Here is a 19,635-nt window from a genome sequence, read left to right as displayed (position 1 = left end):
CAGCCCAACATCTGTGAAGCGCCTGGCACATCGCAGGCCCAACCACCACCGACGGACAGTAAGTGCCACACGAATGCTGCCCCCAAGGTCTCCCAAGAAACCAGACGCGGCCACCCCTGAGACGACACCTCCTCCTCCCAGCAGGCAGGCCCAGCCCCTACGAGTAGCCTCCCACCCCCGCTCTGCCTTGGGGAAACCCACCCCCAGGTGAAAAGGGAAATCAGTCTCTATGGCCCTTTCAACCCTTTGTCCCTCTGCCACTAAGGGGGCTCAAGGGAGGGCCTGGCATGGGGCACTTTGACACCTGTGGAATTTTGTCCACTAGGAACTAGACTGAACCCTTCGACTCAGACCAGACAGGCCCCAGAGCTGGCTCACGGCAACAGGCACCCCCTGGGACAGATTCCAGCCAGCAAGTTGGAGGCACGCGGCTCCATATCCCGACGTCAGCCCTCTAAGCCATCCTCTCCCCTGCCTGGTGCTGAGGTGCACAGGCTACATGCTGACAGCGCACCGTCCACACGCTGCTGCACCCAGGGCCAGCTGGAGCCCGGAGCAGGAATTACAAGCCTGGCTGAAGGCCACAAGTGCCCTCATTAGACTCAAGCTCAGGAACGAGCGGACTTCTGGCTTCCACTCAGCAGGGCCCCCCAGGCACACACAGCTCCAGAGCTTAGGCCTTGGCCCTGGTCTGCACAATAAAACGACTTTAGTGTAACTCCGTCGCTCGGGGGTGTGAACAACCACACCCCCAGCGACACCGACCTCAGTGCCGGTGCAGACACGCAGACAGTGCTGTGTCGGCAGGACAGCGTCTCCTGACAACTTAGCTACAGCCTTTCGCGGAGGGGGAGTAACTAAGCTGGCAGGAGCAGCTTTCCCCGTTGGCTTAGCGCGTCTCCATGACAGTGCTGCAGCGGCACAGCTGTGCAAGGCTGCGTTTGAAGCGTAGACCTGCCCTCAGACTGAAAACCAAAAGGGCACACCCCAAAGCACTTGGGGTGCTTTCCAAACTAACCGCTGGGAAGAAAAGCCTAGGGCAACCCCTTCGTACAGCACCCCCAGACACACTGCCTCAGAGCACAAACGAGCCCAGCACTCTAAGGACATGGCCACACAAACAGCCAGAAGGAAGTTCTTTCCGTCCTACAAGAGCCAGGTATTGGCCAGCCACCCTGCCATGGCTACCAGGGGCTGGGGGAAGGGAATGTGTCCCAGATACACCCATCCCAAGCACAGACCAGAGCGGAGTCGGCGCAGGAAGCTTTTGGCTGCAGGCACTGAGCACGTGTGTCAGTGCCTGGGGCCCTCCCGTGCCATCCAGAGGCTGCAGACACCTGCACTAGAAGGCTGCAAGCCACCCAGAGACACATGGCAGCCACATAGGGTCAGCTCTGCCATAGGGGGGCTAATGGGCTAGCTGCTCCTGTGGGGCGGGGATAAACCAAATCTCTCCAATAACCAGGCACGGCTGGGAATCCCAACAGTGCACGGACCCGCACTGATCTGGTGCTTCCTGAGCACCCCCTGGTCAATAAATCCCAGAGCGAGGGGCTCAGAACTGCCCTTGGAGTCTCTCCTCCTCCCGGTGCCCCCAGCATCCCCGAAGCTGTGTTGGGCTTTGAGCACTATACCTGCCTATGGGTATGGCAAGAGCCAGAGGAGATAGCAGCCCCAGGGGTGTCTGCATCTGAGCAGCACCTCATCCCTCAGCCACACAGGCAACACATGGGTCCCTGCCCCAAGGTCCTTAGAGCAGCCCGGCAAAGGGACAAGGGTGAGCATGACAGACCCATGAGCCAGGATCTGGCTGCAGGCTCAGCCCACTCACAGCTGCCTGGCTCAGAAGCACTCGAGCAGCTGTTAAATAATGTGTAAATTACTTGATGGAAAGAAGAGCTGGAAAGAGCAGCATGAGACAGGGAGGTGGCCAGCCCATGCATCTGAGCACAGGGGACTCGGAGCTGCATGGCCCCCTTACATGGCTTGTAAAACACTAGCAGTTTGGGCGGATGGCCAGTGCACAGGATTGGGAGCCAGAAGCTCACAAGCTTTAACCCCAGCTGTGCCAGTGACCCCCTTAGGGATGGAGAGCAAGTCACATTTGCTTTCTCCTTGTGATTCCCTGTCTGATATGGGTACGAGAACACGGAACCACCACAAGGCAGGGCAGAGAGGGGAAGTAATACATGCAAAGGGCTTTGCAGACTGACCATGCTAAGCGTGGGCAGGAGATTCTTGCCAACAGTCACAGTCGGAAAAACGCAAAGCTGGGGCACATCCCCCGCTTGTATTAGCACTCACCACGAGGGTAACCGTGCCTACTCCTAAGAGGGCTATCGCCTGTACGAGGCAACAGGTGCAGAAAGGCTAAAAACCGCAAGGACTTAGGGCTTGTCTGCATTTCCTGCAGGGGTTAGAACTGGGCTGCTCAGGGGTGTGAACACACATTTGTCATGTAGACTTCGGCTTCCACACCAAAACATCTAAGCAGCAGCACTTAGTGCTGTCTGCAGCATAAAGCAAAAACCAGAAACGCTCAGGAGATGGGGCCGTTCTCTGGCCTGTGTCACACAGAGAAGCAGACTAGCTCAGCGGTTCTCAAACTGTGGGTCGCGAGTTTGTTTTAATGGGGTCGCCAGGGCCGGCCTTAGACTCACTGGAGCAGGGCAGAAAGCAGAAGCCTGAGCAACATAGCTTTGGGGGGGGCCCCGGCAATTGCCCTGCTTGCCACCCCCTAATGACAGCCATGGTTCTAGAGTAACGACAGGGCACTGGGGTTGGAGTCGCAGTGCAACAAAGTTTGAGACCCGCTGGACTAGGTAATCCCGACAGCCTCACCTGGCGTTGGGATCTACAACTGAGACCTGCTATAAAACCCGCATTGTGGTGCCCTGCGCATTAAACTGGGACACTGGGGCCAAGGTGGTATCAGCGAGAGTGCCAGGTATGATCATCCCACTCAACTGTGGCTGGAAATGCTGGTAAGTCTGTGCCCAATCTCAGAGCTGGCCAGCCCGGGGTTCCCAGCCTGCCTAGGGCGATACTCACATGCCTCCAATGGCAACGGTCGCACAGGTGCGCTCCGAGAAGGCAGGTGCAGCCTCTGTGGCGGTGCTGGCTGGTCTGATATAGTCCACAGTGACGTTCACCTGCAAGAGAAGGCAGCCAGATCTGAGACTTCATTAACCACCAGAGCACATGGTAACGACGGAACGAGCCCAGGGCGAAGGGGCCTCGGCACCCATACTGCCCAGGGGCTCTCTGAATGTGACCCTCCCCAGCCCCCTCTCCTTTCACAAGGGAGCCCACCTGCCCACACCCAGAACCAACTACAGGCTCCTAAATACCCCGTCGGATCAAAGCATGCACTTCCCAGCTAACGCCAGCCAGTGCAGTGAGTTACAAGTGTAGCATCTGACAGGCCAGCAGGAGACAATAGCAGAGAACATGTACACCAGGAGCCTTCCAGGTTTAACAAACTGCACAGAACTTCACTGCTGCAGCCCTTGGCTCGGGGAGGAAAGCGCAGCTCCAGCGTTTGGACTGCGAGAGCAGGACTGACCCCACTTCGCTGCTTCTCGCTCCCAAACGCACACAAGATGCAGCAGGGCGCCAGCATACGGCCATGCCTATAATTTTACGCAAACTAGCTAGAGCTCTTAGTCCTGCTGCTGCCAATGGCAGCGGTCATTAACACAGGTGGGCAGCTGGCAGAGATGGGGGCACATTGCTTATCAGTGGGGTGTTGAGAACCAGCTACAAATCATTGTTTGGGAAAACACCCCTTTGGATACCAATTAAATATATAAATCAGCATCCACCTTGGACAGTATCATACTGTCATTAGCATTCAGTTCCCAAACCACTTGAGACCCGTGCATCTGGAGTTAGCCGGCTAGTGTCTGTCCACACTCGACAAGGGTGTTTGTAAAACACGGTTGCTACAACCCTGCTGCAGACAGGGCGAGTGGCAGCTTTAACAGGTTAGCTGGGCAGTTCGTAGTCTAAGCTCCCCACCAGGTCCACCTTGACCAGCCGAGCTCTGTGAACTACAGCTAGACCTGTCTACACTGGGCTTTGAATCATGTGGGCTGTTAACACACACAATGGGTGAAACCCTGGCCCTGCAGCATCAGTGACAACATTGACTTTGACGGGGCCACACCTCCACCCTTAGTCTCCCACTACAGACAGGCCCAGACTGCCAACCTTGACTTCCCAGGGTCAAAGCTGCTGGCCATCGTCTCCCAGTGACTGCACGATACAAACCCCTCTGGGCTGAAGCAGCACTCACTCCTGTGCCAGCTCTCTGCACAGGGAGAACTTTTACCCTCCAGAGGCTCCTGTAGCCAGGGCAGGGGGAGCTGTTCCTGCCCCATGCGCCCTCCCTGCAATCTAAGTCACCCCTGCATAAAAATTCCCAGGGATGCTGCTGTGCGTGGTAAAGGGCTCAGATAGTGCCATTCTATCCCTGTTCCCTTTCAAGAAGGCTACAGATGATGCACCAGTGCGGAGGAGCCACAACTGAGGAAATCAGCCAAACCCAACGTGGTTTACACAGGGCGAAAAGCCCGAGTGGAAGAGACAGGTGGGAGATCCTGAATGCAGACTTTACCAGCCTACATTTTCAAGGGATGCAGCTGATGCAGTGAGCGGCAGCTTATGCTCAAATAAATGGGTTCGTCTCTAAGGTGCCACACGTCCTCCCCTTCTTTCTACATTTTCAAGAGTGACTCTTGGCCTTGGCTGCCCAACTTTGATGCATTAAAGGAGCCTGCTCTTCCCAGGGGCCGTTCTCAGCACTATCTGAAAAGCAGGTCCCGCTCCACAGGAATTGCCAGATGGATCAGACCCAGAGGCCCATCCTGTCCTGCATCCTGTCACTGACAGAGAGAGAAAGGGGCAAGAAGCCCAGTGGGGGACAGATGGGGGATAATCTGCCCTCCCCATAAAGGTCTCATCCCAAACTGGAATAGAGATTGGTTTGAACCCTGGAACAGGGGCTCTCCCCCTTCCAAATTTAGCTTTTACTCCTCTAAGATGTTATCTGGATACTATCCAAACCTCCTTTGAACCTTGCTAACTTCTTGGATTTAGTTTCCTGTAGCAGGGAGTTCCACACGCCAAACAAACATTATATGACAAAGCATTTTCTTCTCCATTTTGAACGGACCTCCCTTCAGTTGTGCCGAATGCCCCCTTGGCACTGTCTGATGTGACGGGGGAACAGAAGCTCTATGGTGTGAAGTTAAATGGGCCCCTTTCGGTCAGCTTGACCATCAATTTTCGAACAAATGCAACAGAATTCCAACTCATCAGCTAGCTCTGCACAATGCAGTGGTACAGGTGTCCAATCCAGTACCGGCAAGTTTGAACAGCAATTCCCAACTGCAATAGAAAGGGCAGCACAAGAGGGGCTAGGGGAATTTCAACTGAAGGGCTGAAGTGTTTGAACAAAGCCTATTACTTAATTCATGCCAACATCTACATTTCTGTGTAAATCCAACTTAATCCAGCTGCTTTGTTTACTCCAAAATCTTACTTCCCAACATTTTAACTGCCACTTAATCCAGATAAAGCCGAGGTTATTCTAGTAATTGGGGGATGGAGGTGGGAGAGGGTGTCAGCATCAAGCCATCTGCCTTGCCAGACTTGCAGGGGCTTGGATTTCCCAGCTACTGTGGGACTGTCTCCTGCTAGCAGAGTTCAGACCCATCATTTTCCAGCAGCAAAGGCAGCAGCTGTGGTGTGGGAATGGCACAGGAGCATCTGCCCCACCGAGCCTGCACCAGCAGTATGCCCCAGGGGAGCCAGACATACCCAGTGCAGACAAGGCCCCGGAGCTGCCACGGGCCCGGCCTGTGTTTCATCACCTGCTGGGTTTGTGGCCTGGCAGATCGCGCTCTAAGGCGTGCTTTCCCAGGCCTGGTTTCTTGGGAGGGAAGGTGGAAGCAGCTGGTTTTAGGGAGGAAGGAAGGGTCAGTGGGAGGCAGGGAGGGTGACTCTCCCCTGCTTGGAGGTAATCAGGCAGCAAAAAGGAGGAGATAGGCGCTGACAGGGCCCAGCACTAGGTCTCCCTTGGTAGGTCACCAACCAAGGGAGCTTCAAGTGTCTCAGATGCCCACAGGTCTAAGCCATCTCTCAGCCCTAGGGTTCCCTCACTGCAGCATCTGGGCACCTTGCACACAAAGAAGATCAGCAATAGCCGAGTCTCTAGTGGACTTCATGGAGCATACAGCTCTTCTCCCTCCTCAGGGAATAGAAAGCCTTGCTACTCACCCCGCCCATGCAACAGAGCTACCAAGTGAGTGCTCCCACCAAGGAGACCAGAGAGATTTTGGAGACAGGCTCCCACAGCTCAGCTGTGCTCTGCAGCCAGCCAGCCAGCCAGCAGGAGGAATCTTTTATACATCACTTTTTTTTTCCCCAGGTAGGGTTTTTTCCTCTGCTTTACCCCTTGTACTTTGAGCTAGCACCTTTGTTCCGCTTTCAGCTTCGACTGATCAAGTCAAAAGGAAGCAGGAGACAGACAGGCATCAAGTTCATCAATGTTACACGAATGTCTTTAAAGCCCTTTCAAGGCTCTTTACAAGCCTTGCATTTTAAAGGAGCATAAAAATGCAAAAAGGTACAACTCGCGCAAAGACTCCTGCCATCAGCTCACTTGCTCGTACAACGCATCTAGCCATGTTTGGGAAGCAACAAGAGGAAGCTCTGTCAATTAAAAGAAAAGGAGTACTTGAGGCACCTTAGAGACTAACCAATTTATTTGAGCATGAGCTTTCGTGAGCTACAGCTCACTTCATCGGATGCATACTGTGGAAACTGCAGCAGACATTATATACACACAGAGATCATGAAACAATACCTCCTCCCACCCCACTGTCCTGCTGGTAATAGCTTATCTAAAGTGATCATCAAGTTGGGCCATTTCTGCTGCAGTTTCCACAGTATGCAGCCGATGAAGTGAGCTGTAGCTCAAGAAAGCTCATGCTCAAATAAATTGGTTAGTCTCTAAGGTGCCACAAGTCCTCCTTTTCTTTTTGCGAATACAGACTAACACGGCTGTTACTCTGAAATCTGTCAATTAAGGAGCAATTAAGGGGAGAGGTTAAAGTAATTCCTTCTGGTGAAACTACTGTCAAATATATGGGGGGAGGGGAGAGGAATGATTATTTGGAAAGGCAAGTTAGGAAATTCAAACTACCCCAGGGTTTCTCACACATCCATACAGCTCAGCAGCAAGGAGCAGCTCATTTAGGAGACGCCTTGACCAGAAGCAGGCAATAGCTTGTGGCTAAAGAGGGGGAAAGGCAGCTAACCCAAAGGCCTGCTCACGCGAGCAGCAGCTTGGATGACTTCTCCCATTCACGCTCCAGCACACGGTCACGGCCATGCATCGGGTGCTGTGTATGTACCAGAGGTAAGGTCGTCAGCAGCACAAAGGGTCATTGCATTTCACACCTCAAGACGCGGGTTCAAATTCCAAAATGGGGGGCAAGGAGTACAGTGGCTTGAGTTGTGGACTGAGGTTCACTAGACATGCAAAGTATCACAACAAGTGGGCATGAATGGTGGCATCTGCCCTGGACAGCAGGTTCAGATGCCCTGGCAAAGCTGACATGCCACCCGCCTGTACTATGCCAGCGTGGTGAAATCCTTCACTTCTCTTAGCAAAATCCACTCCCTCTGGACAAAACACCCCACAAATTCCCTACACATTCAATCTGACAGGACTCAAAACAGTTAGCATCCAGGCTGGCAACGCTTCCTTTTAGGTCCACTTTCAGAGGCAGGGATGTGACAATCTAATTCCCACTTTACTTGCCTGCTACAAAATGCAGCCAAAGCATTGAGACCAAAGGTGGAAAGGACCCACAGTTGCCAACTTTCACGTGGTAAATAAGCACCCCGATTTTCACAATAAGCCAAAAATCAAGCTAATCCCATTTCAAAACAAGGCCAAAACAAGCCAATCCCTAAGAACCCCAACGCTCTGTGACTAGAGCCTCCCGGAGTGTAGTCTGGGACTGTGGTGGGCCCGCTGTGCACCCCTGCTTGCTGGGAGCCATTCAAAACAAAGAAGCAACAAGCTACAAGCCAAAAACTAGCCAACAAGCAACTCACAAGCCAATTAAGACAAAAACAAGCCCAACTGCTGCTTTTTTTTTTTTGCGGGTTTGGCATGTCTGAAAGGACCCTGCGGCCAACACCACGCAGCTGATATTAAGGAGGCTGACGTGATAGGCCAGCAAGTCTTGGTGACGGCTGAAATGTTCTCCCCCACTGACCCAACAGCACCCACAGCAACGAGAAATGACTCACCTTGCGCAGTGACGATGGTTCTTCGAGGTGCGCATCCCTCGGGTGCTCCCCTGTAGGTGTGTCTGCTTCCCTCCAGTGGAGCACCCTAGGGACACTCCTTGAAGCAGCAACAGCTACGCCACGGCCACAGCAACAGTGTGGGGGAGAACTGCAGCATGGCGCGATCAGTGCCACGGAGAAACAAACATGGGCAAGAATCAGCGTGTGGTGTAGCACAGCGGCTCGCAGCCTTTCCAGGCTGCCCCCCTTTCAGGAGGAGGATTTGTCCTGCATGCCCCAAGCTACACCTCACTTAAAAACTACTTGCTGACCAAATCAGACATAAAAATACACAAGTGTCACAGTGCACTAGTACTAAAAAATCGCGGACTTCCTCCTCTTTGCCATAGAGCTATAAAACAAATCAACTTGAATATAAATACTGTACTTACATTTCAGTGTTTAGTACACAGAGCCTTATAAACAAGTCATTGTCAGTACGAAGTTTTAGTTTGTACTGACTTTGCTAGTGCCTTTTATGTAGCCTGTTGTAAAACTAGGCAAATCTCTAGCTGAGCTGACGCACCCCCAGAAGACCCCCAGGGGTACGCGTACCCCTGCTTGAGAACCACTGCTCTAGTAGACAGAGCCTGGGTTTAGCAGTCAGGAGAGCTGGGATAGCATTCTTGGCAGTCACTGATTTGCAGCATGGCCTTTGGCAAATCACTGACGGTCTGATTTTCAGTGGCCTGTCATCAATGGGAGCAGTGGGTGCTGAACACCACTCAGACACACTGACAGAAACGGAGATTACACTATTATATTTACCTGCTTCCCCGGGGCACTACGGGTTAGGGTTTGCAAAGCACCAAGCCCCGGAGAGGAAAGGGGCTAGGAAAGCGCCTATTATGCGATTGTTGAACACGCATCTCTTCAGAACTGCAGTGTTATTATAGTATCAAAGAACCCCAAAGGGGTTCCAAGAACAGCAGCGAGCAATGTTACAGCAGCAGGAGGCAGCTGCAAACCAGAAATTAAACCCTGAGTGTAATTAGCGTTTTGGTGCCGTTCCTGTTAGCTCCCCACAACCAGGCCATAGACCCGCCTTCATTCTCTCACCACCGGGGATTTTCACTTCTTGGCACCCAGGCAGGGGATGCCAGCTAACGGAAATGACAGAGGGAACACAAACCTGTATGTCAGCATCTGCCCTATTCTCATTCACATCCAGTCCTAGAGGGACCCCATTGGACAACTGGCATATAGCCAGGTTACCACTCAATCCCACCTGATCCTAACCCCACAACACCCCTGCTCTCCCAGCCCTGCCAGTGCCCCTCAATTCCAGCCTGCCGCTCCCCTGCTAGTCCAGCCCTATGTGCCCCCCAGTTTTGCAGATGTCCCTCAATCCTACCCAACAGCCCCCCAAGCCCTGAATTCCCCACGCAGTTCCACCAACACGCCAGCCCCATGCAGCCTGCTGGCTACCCAAGGCCTCTCTAAAGCAGAGTCTGCTAGTGGTATGGGACTGCAAGAGACGCCGTGGGGCATGGCAAGGCCTGTGGTTTGTAGCACCTGTTACTGAGAGAGTCTGCACCTAGGTCTCCAAAGGGGAGGGGTCATGCATTGACCCATGGCACAGAGGACACAGCACGGTGTTAGATCAGCTGTGGCTGTGAGCAGATCTTCCCTCCTTTCAAGCCCCTCTGGGGTGCACTTTGCTACTCTCTCTAGGAATAGAGGGGACTGAGTCATGCATACAACGTCCATTGAGCTAATGGCCTCATTTACCAAGGCTGGCTGTTTATCTCGTGCCCTGAGCGGCATTCCACTCCCCGCTTCCCCTTGGAAGGATCATTCTAACTTCAGCCACGTTCCCGTCTCATCAATGGATCACCAGCTTGAGAGAGGTGAAGAAGTGCTCGGGCAGGGAGGATTCCTGCCTTCACAGTTCTGATCAGGCTGCATTTAAAGAACCCACCCTATCATCAGTAGTATCCTATAACGAACAGTTACAGCAAGGACATGGCCTCTGCCTTGAAGCGCTTACAAGCCAAAACAAGCAATGTAAGAGGGGAACACGATCCACTGTGGACAGTTTTTAGACACACCCATCTGCAGTTCAAAGCAGAGGCCCGACTCCCTAGGTGCTTAGATAGCCTCCACCACTCACCATGGCCTCTGAGCACTCCATTTGCTGTCTTTGCAACACACCAGTAAATTCACTTCCTGCCATATTATCCCCATTTTACAGATGGGGAAAGTGGCAGAGATGGATGGATGCCTGCGGAGTCAGAGGCAGGTCCCATGAATCCCAGTGAGCCAAGTCCCCACAGCACCTGCTCTCCTAAATTAGCCATGCAACAGGGTGATGGTACAGTAGTGTCAGGAAGGGGCTGAGCGCGCCGCTAGGAGAAGGGCCTATCTAAATGCAGAGCCTGCGGCAGCCCGAGCACAGGAGGCTGTCAGCTTGCTCCATCTGACACCACGCACTCCCGTAAGTGGCCATTACCATCATCCAGCAGACCTGCACCTTGCTAAATATTTGATGGGGAGAAACACTTCATGGAAACAAAGGCCAGCATGCTGGTCCGTCCAAGCACCAGCACGTGGCCTGCTCTCCCGCAGCGGACTTGGGCCTATGCACAGGGCACTTAAAGCAGAAGGATCAAAGAGAATCCAGAGGGGGAAATACCGTGCACAGTGTCCTTCAAAGCAAGGGAAGGTCTTCGCACACAGGTGTTCCCAGCTCGCTTCCCAGGACCTGAATGTGCATTCACCACGTCATAGCCAGTTCAACAAGTGACCCATCAGCTCCACGCAATCAGCATGTGGCCTGGTCATGCATCCCCTCCCACACACACACACATGCTCCAAGACAAACACCTCTGGCCCAAGACTCCCTGCTAACAGAGCCGGTGGTCATACCAAGGCATCAATTTACCATCCCCCTCTTCCCCTGCCCCAGATCCAGCCCACCCACCCATCCCACCAACCAGCCCTGGACTTGCTCCGCTCTACAGCCAGTGTCAATAGCAGTCGTCTACCGGCAAGTTTCCAAGGTCAGCTGCAGTCAGTGTGAATTAAATCACTCGGGCAGTTTTCCTCCCTGGAGGAGCTCCAGCCCCGAGAAGAATGGCACTACACAGAGATCGGTTTGCCTTCGTACAGCCTGCACACTCAGCATCACTCTCCCTTGCCTGGCGCCCAAGCACTCTACTGGGATCATTACAAAAAAAACAGACCCTCCCCCCACACAAAGGGAATTTGTGGTCCTGATTAATGAGCTGCCTGCACGCTGCGGGAGAAGGCTGGGAAGGAAGGAAAGGTGAGCATGGACTGGAGGAGGGGAGACGTCCTCCAGCCTCTGCAGCGTGCTCCATCCCATCAGCTTTTTACAAGGACAGAGCGGGGGGAATAATGCACCAAGAAGTTTAAATAATTAATTTCTGGCAGGGGAATTTGAGCCACTGAATTAATGTAAAGGGTCTTGCTAACACACTGTTACCAAGGGAGGGGGCATGTGTCCTGTTCAATGGCTGGGCCACCATAAGGACAAGCCAAGCTAATTAATATAAGTTTATGGAGGAGATGGTATGATGGGATAACATGATTTTGGCAATTAACTGATCTTTAACTATTCATGGTAAATAGGTGCAATGGCCTCTGATGGGATGCAGGACGGGGGGGGTGAGATTCTGTGGCCTGCATTGTGCAGGAGGTCAGACTAGATGATCATAATGGTCCCTTCTGACCTTAATATCTATGAGTCTATGAACATGTGGCCATATTTCACCAGGCTGGGGTCACAGAGCCTTTGGGAGCTGCTCCTGTTTCCAAGGCAGCTCGGGCCAAGTGCTGAATAGAGGGGAAGGAAGGAGGCAGCCCCCTCCCCACACAGACGGGTTGTGTGTTACCGGGCCTGCCAAAGCCACAGCATCCCCACTCTACACCAGCGACCTCTCCCCAAAACCCTTCTCCCATCCCAGGCTCCACCATGGCCATCCCCAGCTCAGCAATGCTGCTCTCAGAGCACAGCCCAACCACCAGCAGGGGGAGGAGTGACAATGTACCACCAGAACGCTGACCACGGGGCCGGGCTGGGGCTCACCCGTGGCAGGGGCAGACATGCCGGAGAGCCCGCTGGGCCCTGCAGCAGAGAAGAGAGCCCCAGCTCTCAGAGGGGCACCTGTCTCCTCTGACGAGCATTTTTAAAAGGGAAGAATGAATAGCTGGTGGAAGTCTGAGGAAGAGAGGAGGGCTCACTGTCTACAGGCACCACCTTCAGTATTTACAGAGGAGCCGATCTGGTGTGCCAGCCGCCTACCCACCCCCTGCCATCCGCACCTCCTCCCACCAGCCATCCTGCAACACAGCCCCTCCTCCACACCCCAGTGCTGTTTCCTTGCTTCCAAGCCCACACACCCCTCACTGCAAACACGGGCTTCTCTCTCAGCCCCAGACTCAGTAAAGTCACTGAAGCTTGTGCCTTAGAGGCTGGAGAAATGGGGACCTCACCAAGAACTGGAGCCAAGCTGGGATATTTAATTTAGAAGACACCATCCTCTCCTCCTAGGAGCTGGGACCAGCAGCAGAGGGTGAGGGGCAGGGACAGAACTGCTGGGGAGAGTGCCTGAGCAGAACCGCCCAGTGGTGAAGGGAGAGCGGTTGGGGTGATCTGGACTTGGCTGGACCAAAGAGGTAGTTTCAGTTTGGGGCTGGGTGGAGGAACACAGGGAACCCCAGGGCTGGGGTCTGAGCTCCCTGCTCCCTCAGAAGGACTTGACTGAGGGGTCCTGGCTGTCCCCACAAGCTCTGTTTTGGACTGTGTTCCTGTTGTCCAATAAACCTTCTGTTTTACTGGCTGGCTGAGAGTCACGGCGAATCCCAGGAAGAGGGGTGTAGGGCCTGGACTCCCCCACACTCCGTGACACCTGCCAAGTCCTGAGTTCACCGTACAAAAGCGGACATCCCTGATGCCCACAGCAGAGCCCACCTGAGTGCGCTTGGCTAAACCACGACCAAGAGCGCCCCAGGAGCTCCGGCACAGGCAGGTCTGGGCCAATGGCTGGGCCAGCAGTTTGCTGTGCAGCGGGCTGGCCATTACCATGTCCACAAACTACCTCCTGCAGCAGCTTTTACAATCTCACATGCTCAGGTTTTCAGGTCCCTCGTAGCTAGTCCCACAGGACACCCCAGTGGGACAGCACGTTCCCAGCAACAGGGCAAGCCTGTCGAAGCACGTCCTTGCTCTGACAACGGACAGCGTGACTCCAGAGCAAGCACGCTTCATTCACAAGCAAGCTGGGCTCTTTGGCTGCTCTACAAATTCAACCAGGGATTACACTGGGCTCTTTTCTTTTCACATGACAGCCCCAGTAACGAACATGCCCTGGGACAAACTTTGCTATGATTTATTAGGTACATAACTAATAGCACCTGGGCACTCTAGTCCTGGACCAGGACCCCTCTGTGCTAGGCACTGTACAAACTCCACAAAAACCATGATCCCTGCCCCTATGAGTTTACAGAGTAAGCACCTCTGCACTCTTCAGTGAGGAGGCCCCAGGGCAATAAGGTCACCGGCCTCCTTTGTACAGTGCTTTGGGAGCTACCGAGGAGCACTGCAGAGCCAAGGATTACTACTGGGGTTTACTCGCAAGCCCTGCAGCTGGACTGCACAGAGACGATGCGTTGATCCAGGAGGCAGAACAGAATCCAGCTTGCTCCCAGCAGACAAGCCGGCTCTGCAGCAGTAACAGGAATAAGCAGTAGGAGGAATATTCTCCATCAGGAAAGTGGGCAACTCGGAACCTGAGCATGCAGGGAGCAGCAGGGATGGAGGGGTCACTTTTACAGTCACTACAGGGAGCGTCCGGCCCCACCCCAAGGACTGGCTGAGCAGATGGGCGGTGCTGCCTACTGCCCTGGGGAAAGGCAGGACAGCCCAGAGCCAAGGCTCCATTAGAACAGATTCTCCCCATCACAATGCTGCTCAGGTGAGGCTTATTCATCATGACTAGAGCTCCTGGTCTCTCTATGAACAGGTGAGGAAATAGCCGCTTATGAGCCATCCAGGGAGCGGCAATGGCTGAGCCAGGCTGACACTGCAGGCCACGTCTGTCTGCTCCGCTCTCTCCGTAACGGAGACTGTTAAGGATTTCCCTCTGTTCCTTGTCTGGTTTCATTTCGCAGGGCTGTGTAATATACAAGGCAGCGACCTGGTCTCTTTCTGCGGTAGCTGCATTAGGCACCAGGCATGAGGGCTCTTCCCATAAACCAAGAGGGCAATTCTGGCCCATTCTCAGTATCGCTCCTAATACCGGGCTTCTGTACAGGGACTGGATCTCTGCATGAGAATGGCCATCCCTGTTTCACAGGTGGGGAAGCAGGCATGCAGAGAGGAACAGACTTGCCCAGAGTCAATGGCAGAAGTGGGAACAGAACCCGGGTGGCCTGGGTAACAGTCTGGCACCCTACCCCCACGGCCAATCTGGCACACCCAGTATGCACCATTCTTGGAGACACACACCTATGGCAGCAAGACGGTTCTAGGAGGCAAAGGATGAGGATGAGACCAACGAAGACCGCTTGGAGCAGGATGTTTCAACACTGTTTTCCCCCATGCTCCTTCCATGCAGTGTGACAAACCCACGACACCCTGCCTCCAGCACTTCTTGGAGAGATGCGCAGTCCACCCCTTTGCTCCCTGGGGTTACCACTGTAAAGACACCACCTGCACTCCAGCCATGCCAGGGTGTATGTGCAGTCATTCCTCTCCCTCACCCCCACTCTCCTCTTCAACTCCCCCTTCCTGCACAGCTGCAGAGCCTGACTAACCTCACTGCTCAAAGGGCAGTTGAGATGGGGACAAGCCAAGCTCCCCTCTGCTTCGCTCTGCCAAACACTAATGCCGCTCCAGCCTTCCTGCCCACAAGGAAGGGAACCACCTTCCGCAGGCTCAGAACTAGCTGCTTGGGGCCACTTTTGGGTCCGTCTGCACAGCTCATGCCAGCCTCCGAGCCCAGGTCGCTAGACATGGGCTTGCGATGCCATGCTGCAAATAGCTGTGTCGATGTTGTGTCTTGGGCTGGAGCGGACGCCTAGGGAGGGGGTTGACTTCAGAGCCCAAGCTGCGCCATGTACAGCCACTTTTAGCACGGCAGCACGAGCCTTGCTTGTTTGATCATGGCTCCGAGAATCGTTGCTGCTCGCTGTGTGGAGCATCCATAGTGCCCCAAGGACGCATGCCACATAGCTCACGCACGCTGCAGGAGGGACCAAGCAGAACAGCTAGGCAGCCCTCCTCTGATGAGGGTCTTCCAAGGGCCAGTCCCCTAAGCATTGCTCAGCGCTTCTTTGGCTCAGCCACGTGCCAAGCAGAGAGATCAGCGGCTTGGCAGAGCAAGGGGAGGGAAGATTCCACCTGCCTGTATTAGGCTTATAGTTTCCACACCTTCTACCTCAGCCAGGTCACTGGCGTCCGGCACCAACATGGCCACAACGCCCGTAGCAGTCTAGCCCTGGGAGCCAGGAGAGGCAGCCTGCCTGCCTGGGGGTGTGCCAGAAGCCATCCCACCCACAACACAGCCGAAATGACTGCCCGTGATCAGCAGCCATGCTGAGAGAAGACCACCCCTGCAAGCTGAGCCTCTCCACAGCCCCCCACATCCCCAGCAGCTGCACGCCGGCCTAGTGCCTTGCACACACATTGCCTAGAGATCAAAGCCAGGCAGGGCATGGAGACAAAGGAATGGGGGTCCCACACTTCACCACCAGGCCACACAGCCTCCAGATTGGGGGGGACAACAGGGGACATCATTTTCCTGCCATTGGGTCACTGGGTCCCAATCTCACCCCTTCCCTCCCCAGCAAGTGGAGACTGTACTCCCCAGAGCCGCTGGGAAGCACAACAGGAGAAGGCTGGGCTCCCTGCCGGTGCCCCAGCTCAGCCTGCTCTCCGGGAGGCTGGCTGGGGAAGCGGCACAGTCTTTGCCCTGGTTCTAGTTTTTCCAGCATGGGGGTGCAAACTTGGGCTCGCGTTAAATGAAGCTCAGTGATGTGCCCGGCTTTGCCCCACACACGCCCCAGCTGAGGGGACAGGCGCCAGGGGCACGTGAGTACTTGGAGACCCCGCCCCTTTAGCGATGCCTGAAGTAGGATGCCCGGTGCTGCAGCTGAATGCTAAAACGCAGAGCTAGGAGCCCTCCTCGAGCTGTCCACGTTGGGAATGGGCTCTGCTCTGGGTTGGCAAGTTTCCGACCTGACAGTGTCCTTTACCCCACAGCTGCCCAGCGCTGGGGTTCTTGTGATTTCCTATGAAGCAGCTGGTCCTGGGTGCTGCTGCTGGAGACCACGTTAGATGGACCCCCAGCCTGGCAATTTCTATGTTCCTAGCTTTGGAGACAATCTCATTTAACAAGCGTCCTCTGCAAGGCTAGATGGACCTTTGGTTTGACCCAATATGGTCGTTCTTACATTTCAGTCCACCCACCATCTGGGCCTAAGCCTACACAGCAAGCCGGCCCTCTGGCCCACCTTCACAAGCAAGGCATGGTCTCATTGGGTGCGGAAGGGCATCCAGCCAACCTGTCCCTCCCCAGACAGCTCCTGCTTTGGCATCTCCCTGTGTGCATTACTAGGTACTGCTGTAGTCGTCCCTGCAGCCACTTTCCCCCAAAGCCTGGGCGGATGGGGGACGGGGGGTCAATGGGGAGGGACGGGACTGTCAGCCGTCAGTGGTACGGGGGAGGCTCTGCTCTTCTCTCCCACCCACAGGACAGGCATTACAGCACTGAACAAAGGTGTCCTGCTGCAGATGCCAGCGGCTGTGACAGCCCCTCCCCCGGAGCACCCCTTCCACTCCCCCCCACAGCTTGTTCTGGCAGATTAATTTAATTGAACTAGAACAGAACTCCAAGTTTCACGCTCCGAACATCCCATCCTGGCACCCACACGCCATTCACCCGTCAATTGCCCAGAAACCGCCTGTCTCTTCAGTTTCAAATGGGAAAACATCTGCCTCCCCCCGCCCTTGGGATGGTTGCCTGCGGAGGATGCAGGGACACCTCAAGGAGGCTGGGGTGGGGGGCCAGGGATGCAGGAGCAGGCTGCTGCAGCAGACACATGCATGTACATAGAGCCAACTCCCCAGCTCGCTCCCCACCTTGGTTCTCTGCTGCACAGCGATCCTGTTCTGTTTGGCTGCTATGCTGGCATGCAAAGTCCAAGCCGCTGAACCTGTTGCTTCCCACCTCTCCCCACCTGCTCACCAGCGGCAGCCAAACTGCAGTCCTTCCTCCGCCATCTCTTTGAAGTTTAGGAATCAGCCTTCTCGGGCACCAGGAAAGCTGCAACCTCTGCGCTCTCTTCTTCCCTGCACCCCTGCCATCCAGGAAGGTGGCTGGGTTTCCTTTGGGGAAAGTCTGGTTACCCTATGCCTGTCTCACTTGAGTACGAACACCTGGGACACTCCCCTTCTTCCATTGCTTCAGATTGACCACCCGGGCTGATCAGTCAGTCACCATCAACTAGCTCTTTACTGACAGCACTAGGGGTTTCTCAATAACATACTCATTTCCAGGGGAAGGAGGACAGGGTTGGGGCCAGGTGTGCCATTTTCCTAACGCTGCCCAGTGGGACAAACAGCTCCTTCATAATTCTGCAGCGCCTAACGTGGTGAGACGCCAGGCCACGACCCGGCTTCCAAAAGCTGCCTCATTGCAAAGCAATGTCGCAGAACAACGATAATGCACAGGCTTGAAATGAGATTTCAAGATTCATGAGCCACCTGTCAGCACCAGAGCTGCAGAGACAGCAGGAGATGGTCACAGAAGCCTCAGTGTCTTTGTTCTTCATTTGTTTCCTGTACCCCTTTTATTCCTCACAGAGTGCTGCTGAGGGTGCAGGCACACAATCTGCCTCCAGCCCCACTTTCACATCTTATTTCCAGAGACGCTGCCCCCCGTTCCAAGGACGATTTCTCTTTGTTCCACCCTCGTGCCCGTGGTTTTGCACGTTAATAGTCTAATTTGGAGATCGCCACCAGAATCCTGCTCATTCTGCTTTCAGTTTCCTACAGCTGGTTGTTCACGCCGTTCACCTCTAGCGTGCACAACCTCTGGAGAGACTGACTAGTGGTCCCCCCCAATCCCCAAAATGCAGCCTTTGGTGGCTACATACGTGGAGTCAGTGACAACCACACAAAACAGAAGAGCTGAGCCAAATGCCTTTCGCATCTTTGATTCATCCCCTAAAATGGGATGTGAGGAAAGCCAGTCACACAGGGTATACCACAGCACTGCAAATGCCCTTCATTTTATGAACATCTCAAGGGACACCCCAAACCTCTGCAAAACCAGGGGTACTAATGACTGGGAGTTTAGGGACTTTGCATGTAGTATTATTTCCGCAGTTTAGCTTCAGTCCCGATGGACTCTCTGGGGTGAAGGCTGAAAGTACAGCCTGGCAGAGCAGAGGAGCTATGCATGAGCAGAGCCTCAGTGACGCCCCAGGATATAACTGACCTTGCTAAGCCAGGGTCTTGGTTAGCGCTCTGAGAAATCAGCACTGCAATGCACAAAGGGGATTGCCAGCCGCTCCACTGGAGAAAACATCTGCCGGAAGAAAATGGATGCGGGGGAAGAAATAGTTCCATGTTTCTGATCACTGATGAGGGTGAAAGGGGGGAAAGAATACCCCCAGATTCCCTTCTCACCCCTGTACCTCAAGCCATTTCATCCTCCACGAACAGTCTTCATCTAGATGGGGCTGGAGACCTCCTGCTGCGCTTGCCCTTTCCATTCACTCACTGACATCCTCCTACATTGTTTGTTCCTAAAACTATTCAACTAAAGTTAGCAGAGACAAGATGGCTCCTGGGTTTATCTGACATCTCAGAAGGGTTTGAATAAGAGCCCATCTCCCCACCAAGTCCAGATGTGGATATGAATTACGTGATCTGTATTACCGGGCAACCCCACCAGCAGCTGCTCCACACCAGTCCTGCCCCAGCTGCTAGCATGAGCCTGTTGGAAGTGGGGGAGGCTGTCACAACATGTTGGAGGTACACGTCCGGACACGAGGGGGTTTTGCACCAGCACAGATCCCAGCATAGATGCTCTGGACCACTGAAGGGCAGCTTACACTGGTGCACACTACCCTGGTTGGAAGCCGCTGCAGCACAAGCAGCTTTACACTGGCACATTTGGTGTGTTACACTGGTGCAAAAACACACTCACACCAGTCAAACTGTTTATCTAGCGCAGCAACTACAGCTATTGAATGGATTTGTGAGGTCAAAAAGCAGAAGTCACTTATTCCCAACCT

At 54.2% G+C, this 19,635-nt stretch overlaps 1 protein-coding gene across 1 annotated transcript in view; it reads right to left on the bottom strand.

The window, feature by feature from the left end:
* SND1 (staphylococcal nuclease and tudor domain containing 1) overlaps window positions 1-19,635 on the bottom strand; it is a 490,888-nt gene that overhangs the window by 296,832 nt on the left and 174,421 nt on the right. Inside the window, exon 12 of the mRNA XM_084617794.1 lies at window positions 3,052-3,152. Within this exon, the coding sequence (XP_084473920.1) occupies window positions 3,052-3,152 (101 nt within the window). The remainder of the gene's footprint in view (window positions 1-3,051; window positions 3,153-19,635) is intronic.

This window comes from Lepidochelys olivacea (assembly GCF_965140295.1).
Source record: "Lepidochelys olivacea isolate rLepOli2 genome assembly, chromosome: 1".
NCBI classification, from domain to species: Eukaryota; Metazoa; Chordata; order Testudines; family Cheloniidae; genus Lepidochelys; species Lepidochelys olivacea.
Note: the sequence above shows the minus strand (reverse complement) of the source record. Positions and strands in the feature narration are given on the sequence as shown.